The sequence below is a fragment of the Oryctolagus cuniculus genome, chromosome 12 (assembly GCF_964237555.1).
Source record: "Oryctolagus cuniculus chromosome 12, mOryCun1.1, whole genome shotgun sequence".
In the NCBI taxonomy this organism is placed as follows: domain Eukaryota; kingdom Metazoa; phylum Chordata; class Mammalia; order Lagomorpha; family Leporidae; genus Oryctolagus; species Oryctolagus cuniculus.
This window is the reverse complement of record NC_091443.1, coordinates 25222917-25229049: the sequence shown is the minus strand read 5'-3', so window position 1 is coordinate 25229049 and position 6133 is coordinate 25222917. Positions and strand designations below refer to the sequence as shown.

At 49.0% G+C, this 6133-nt stretch overlaps 1 protein-coding gene across 8 annotated transcripts in view; it reads right to left on the bottom strand.

Annotated features, from left to right (window-relative positions):
• Positions 1-3459: 3459 nt before the first annotated feature.
• TRIM9 (tripartite motif containing 9) overlaps positions 3460-6133 on the bottom strand; it is a 112556-nt gene continuing 109882 nt past the window's right edge. For all 8 annotated transcript variants that reach the window (XM_008269647.4, XM_002718240.5, XM_017348290.3 and 5 more), the window contains one exon: positions 3460-5488. In XM_008269647.4, coding sequence (XP_008267869.2) covers positions 5426-5488 — 63 coding nt within the window. In that variant the 3' untranslated portion in view covers positions 3460-5425. The remainder of the gene's footprint in view (positions 5489-6133) is intronic.

Sequence of the window (6133 nt, the reverse complement as noted above, 5' to 3'; positions counted from 1 at the left end):
ATTTATTTATTTATTTATTTATTTTTTTGACAGGCGGAGTGGACAGTGAGAGAGAGAGACAGAGAGAAAGGTCTTCCTTTGCCGTTGGTTCACCCTCCAATGGCCGCCACGGCTGGCGCGCTGCTGCTGGCGCACCGCGCTGATCCGACGGCAGGAGCCAGGTACTTATCCTGGTCTCCCATAGGGTGCAGGGCCCAAGCACCTGGGCCATCCTCCACTGCACTCCCTGGCCACAGCAGAGAGCTGGCCTGGAAGAGGGGCAACCGGGACAGAATCTGGCCCCCCGACCGGGACTAGAACCCGGTGTGCTGGCGCCGCAAGGCGGAGGATTAGCCTAGTGAGCCGCGGCGCCGGCCCTGCCTTGCTTCTTAATGAAACTATAATTCATTATCTTTGTTAGTTACTAGAGAATCTTAGGGTAAAAATGGCAAGAGCACCAAGCAAAATATCAATCCTTTAGGATTTCGTGGGGCATGTTTATTTGTAGCCAATGGGAGCAGGCAGAGGTGTGATCGCAGAGTGTGTGGAGGAGCTGGTCTGAATCGCTTCCTGGATGATGGCCAGCTTTCCTGCTCTCTCTGCTCTCAGTCCCGAGGAAAGGGGAGGGGGAGTCCACTCTAGGACCGCAGTAGTCAAGTCCACCACAGGAGGAGGAAGCAAATGAGAGCCCATGGGGAGCAGGGAGGAACATGGGATCAGATCAGATCCTGAGTCTGCCTTTGGTGGGTTTCTGTTGCTTTAATTAAACATCCATAGACAGGGTGATTGATAAAGAGTTGAGGTTTATTTAGTCACAATACCGGAGACTAGGCAGTCCAAGAATACAGGGCTAGCGTCTGGTTAGGGCCTTCTCGCTGCATCTTGACATGATGAAGGGCATGCAACTGGGAGACAAAGCAAGTGTGCCAGCAGGGGCTCCCTTATTGTAAAGTCACTGATGCCACCATGGGTCCCTACCCTCCTGGCCTCATAGCATCCTAATTATCTCCCAAAGGCCCACCTCTAAATACCATTAACATAGGAATTAGGGATTTCATTTTCTAAAACAGAACCCTTTGGGAGACATTTAAACCACACACATTTTTTAAAAAAGATTTATTTATTTGAAAGGCAGAGTTACAGAGAGAGAGGAGAGAGAGAGAGAGAGAGAGAGAGAGAGAGAGAGGTCTTCCATCCACTGGTTCACTCGCCAAATGGCTACAATGACTGGGGCTGAGCAAAGCCAGAGCCAGGAGCCAAGAGCCAGGTGCCAGGAGTGTCTTCCTGGTCTCCCACATGGGTAGCAGGAGCCCAAAGACCTGGGCCATCTTCTGCTGCTTTTCCCAGGCAATTAGCATGGAGTTGGATTGAAGTGGAGCAGCCAGGACTTGAACTGGCGCCCACATGGGATGCCTGAACTGCAGCCGGTGGCTTTACCTGCTATGCCACAGAGCTGGCCCCCACATCTATTCTTTCTCCCCTCCCCTGCACTCCTGCTTTGGGCTTTGTCTCAGAGGACAAGGGCTGAAGAATCACTGGGACAGTCTGGGGATAGAGTAGCAGACCAGCAGGTGCAGTTTGAAGGAGGCCGGACTCAGGGTCTTGTCCAGCCCCGAAGTCACCAGGTTATAGCACATCCTGGCAAAGAGCAGGCACAAGACAGGGCTCCTGGTGTTCCCCAGGCTCTGTGCTTCCTGTTTAGGAGATCCTCTGAATGTTGTTGTAATGGAACTTTTCTCTCTTTTTTTCATATTGAAATATAGTTCACATGCCATATATTCCATTCCCTTAAACATCTCAGAGGTTTTGCTATATTCACAAGATTATGCAACCATTGCCTTTACCTAATTCTGTGATATCTATTCTGCAATGGGAATTTGATAAAGTTTTGGTCCCTCCCCCGCCCCCTTCCTTAGAGGAGTGCCTCACATGCTTGTACAAATGAATAGTTCTGTAGCTTTTCTTAGCCCAGCTGTGGCAGCATGGAGAAGCAATTAATGCATGGAAGAGTCCAGAACGATGTTTGTGCATTTAATCAGGTCTCCAGTACTCAGGACTCCACATTCTGTGTTTATCCCAATGCCTGGTTCTTCAAATAAATCCATGAGTTAGGGAGCCCCCATGGCATGGGACCCTGGCTTCCGTCAGCACCAGTTTTGGCAGACATACCTGGCACCTATATTTGAGGAACACATGCAGGTGTCTTTTGCATGTTCATGAAAATTATAAGGTGTGACCCAAGCACTTCTTTGTTTAATTATTATAATTCCTTGATTCATAATTAGAAATTCCAATTCAGTGGCAAGCTGCCCTATCTTACGAGTGAGTTGAAGAGATGGGCCAAAGATTAATGCACCCATTAGAAGCAGAAGCAAAAGCATCTCATTTCCGGGAAATAGGACCATTCCTTGCAAATCACGTAAACACTCCTATGTGAAGAGGCCAAGGATCCCGACTTCCACTAACCTTATCGCAATGGGAAGAGCAAAAAATGTGTCACGTGGCCCACTAGGCAGTGAATAGAGAGAACAAAACTGGAAGGAGACAGATGGGTCAAATAGAGGGAAAAGAAAAAAAATCTCCTAGTAGCAGGAGAGGCAGGAAGAATGGGCAAAAATCAGGATGGACAATCACCAAAAGCAGTTCCCAACTGCACCCAGTCCTCTCTGGAGGATTGCAACCTGGGTCACATTTTTTTTTTTTTTTGACAGGCAGAGTGGACAGTGAGAGAGAGAGACAGAGAGAAAGGTCTTCCTTTGCTGTTGGTTCACCCTCCAATGGCCGCTGCAGCCGGTGCGCTGTGGCTGGCGCACCGTGCTGATCTGAAGGCAGGAGCCAGGTGCTTCTCCTGGTCTCCCATGCGGGTGCAGGGCCCAAGGACTTGGGCCATCCTCCACTGCCTTCCCGGGCCACAGCAGAGAGCTGGCCTGGAAGAGGAGCAACCAGGACAGAATCCAGTGCCCCGACCGGGACTAGAACCCGGTGTACCGGCGCTGCAAGGCAGAGGATTAGCCTATTGAGCTGTGGCGCCGGCCTGAGTCATATTCTTTTAATAATAAAAGTAGTTCCTTTGAAAAGCAATGTAAGGGGAATCAATAATGTTGTAATGATTTGAAAACATTGTACTATTTAGTACTATTTAGTACAAAGAAATGCTAAAGGAGCCAGGTTTGAAAAAGTCAGTGCTACTCTACTAGGTAGCACAAATTTGTGGTCATTTTCAGAAGCAGGTTTACTGAAGTATGTCCCCAGATCTTAGAGGAAGACTCCCCAGCTCCCCAAGCATCTCAGCTGTGGCCGCTGCACAACTACTTAGGATTCAGTAAGATCAGGAGACAGTGCTACGTGCCAATGGGTGGAAGGGCACCTACTCTTGAGCTCTGGGGGACTTCCTGGCTATACACTGTCCCTGCAGCGTTGTTCTGGTGAGGGTGAACTGTCACCACTAGTGGGCAAAGGCTAAGAAATTCAAAAGAGACATTTTGTTCTCTCATAAAAATCATTTATTGGCACACCAGAAAGGATGACTTTTTTTCTAGTACAGTAGCATTGTGCGTCTCTAGCCGTGATTCCGTGTAAGCTACATGTTACAAGTCACTGGAGACCTAATTACCAGGAGGATTTTAGTAAAGTACAAGGGTAACTATGAGGCCACAGCGGCCCAGCCATCGAGTAAATCAAATAGCAACGAGTGTTGTCCCGCAACAGAGTTGTAGCCAAGGAAAACCAAGATGGACATTAACAGGATAGCACCCATTCAATAAATTAGGTACAGTTAACTAGAAAATCATTATAACCTATAGAAATCATCAAAATAAAGGAAGCACAGAAGTAAACCATTAGCTATTTACATATATTACTTTCCCCAAAAACTTTAATTTGTTAGCTTTTCCATCCTATCCCTTTCCTTCTATTTGTTATTATTATTTGTTTTCATGGTGAACATTTTAGCTCACTGGAAACTATTTGGATAGCTAATCAGAACTTCTTTCCAGAGCCTACTTTTCCTAACACGTGACTGATGTCAGACAAGGAATCAGAAGGGCCACTTGGCTAAGTCCATGTCTGGAAGTGAGAAGCACTGTGACTACATTGCGCTGCTGTTCTGCTCTCCGTCATGGGGCTGACACGCAAGCTGATGTTTTCCCAGCATTGTTCGCACTACTCCGGGAAGTAAGGTTGTAAGTAGCAGCAGAATGCATGAGCTTCCTGTGACAGGCACAGAGAGTGTTACATGGGGATGGCGTGTGTATCCTGAGAGTGTGACAGTGCCCACTCCACCCAGGACCCCCGGTTCCTGAGAACGGGGCCTGTGCCCTCGGGTCACTAGTTTCCTTTATGCCATCCACTTTTAAGGCTTAGCATAGTTGTAGCATCAACACATACGAATGCTGACACCGTTTCTGCCAGAGAAAGGCCCTGTGATGAATGGTAGCAGGTACCACGATTAAAGACAACACAGTGGAAAAGGCCTTGAGTTGGTCCGTTTCTGGTGCTACAGCCAGAATACGTGGATTTTTACCATTGTTCTAGGGAACATGAAAACTCTCGCCAAGCAGCTTCTTTGACCTTTGTCTATTTCCTGTCTGCTACAAACGCAAATTTATAATCATTTTAGTTTTGCTTCATTCTCCCACTAGACTATAAGCTCCAGGAGGCAGGAAGCGCACCTGTTCACCCAGCTCTGTGTCTCCACAGTGTTGAATTAAAACACAGTGCCTGGTCCATAGTATGTTCTCCGTTAAAAATTTGTAAAGGAGTCCCAAATCATCAAGTCCCCTGGCTTGCCGATTTCGTAGCAAGGCCTGCCCCAATGATGGGGCCATCTTAATGATCCTAGCGTGATTTAAACCTGTGTGGCTGAACCTTTGTGCTTCAGTGGGTGGTGAAAGTTCTCAGCGCTAGGCTCACTCTGCCCACCTCCCAATAATGAGAGCTGACGCTGCATGGGAGGGAACAGGGCAGTCCAGGGAGTGAGCTGCAAGCTCCAAATTCAGCTCTTTCTTCCCTACCTCCCCCTACCACCTCTTTCCCAACAGAAAGCTCAAGAAAATAGTTATTGGGAGAACATTCTCCGGGCAGTGCCAGTTCAATAAGTCACCAATAACATGATCGGACGAGAAGCAAAATAGAACTCACCTACAGAGAAACTTAAATTAAATCAAAGCAAAACCTGGGGGTGGCGAAGTGGCGTGGCGGGCTGTCTGGGTCCGTGGTTGGTTAGAATCTCTGGATATGGAAGCGAACACAGGCATGGCAGTGGTGGGGAGACGTGGAGGGGTAAGGGCAGAGCTGTGGGTGTGAAGACCGTGGAGGACCAGCTGTCTTCCCCCGCCTCTCCTTCTCCCGCCTGCTCGCTGTACCTCTCTGTGCGGCTGGCTGAGCGCCTCGCCCTGGCTCTCGCAGGCGGAGGTGAGACGGGCAGCTGGCGCCTCCACGCACATCCTTAGGCTATTGACGCTCTGCTGGAGTAGAAGTCGGGGACCTGCAGCCCGGTGTGAAGCGTGACCTGGGGAACGAGACTGTGAGTGCCGCGAGGCCCCACGGGAACCCCCACCCCAGTACACGGTGCACAGTGGGTGTGCCTCTAACCCAACATGCGATCTGTTTGCTTCCCTTTAGCATCTGTTTCAGTGGGCATCGAAGAGAACCGCAGCAGAAATCGGCCTGGCCACCGTGGTGGGCCCTCAACTCCTGGTGGTGTTTGATAAAATGAGGGTACTTTGAAAAGTTCATGGAAAAATGGAACTGAAAGGTTTATGTTGGCACAAAAAATTCTGAAATCGTATTTTTTCAGTGAGCATTTTCCATGCACTCTTTGAAGACCTTGCCCGTCCATGACCGTGGTTCTCAGCCACGCACCTCTTTTATAAGCTGCGGGGAGACTGTGCTCCTTATGAATGTCAACAGGGCGCTGAACCCGCCTGAAGCCACGCTGGCCAGCCGCACCGCAGGAGCCTCTACAGGACCCATGGCAGAGACAGTCCCTTCCTCATTAAGGGACCCCGGTTATTCCAGCCAGGGCAAGCCCCTCTTCCTGAGGTTGGACAGGTGACTGTCAGCTATGAAGAAACATAGATTTGTTTATTTATTTATTTTTTTTGACAGGCAGAGTTAGACAGTGAGAGAGAGAGAGAGAGAGAGAGAGAGACAG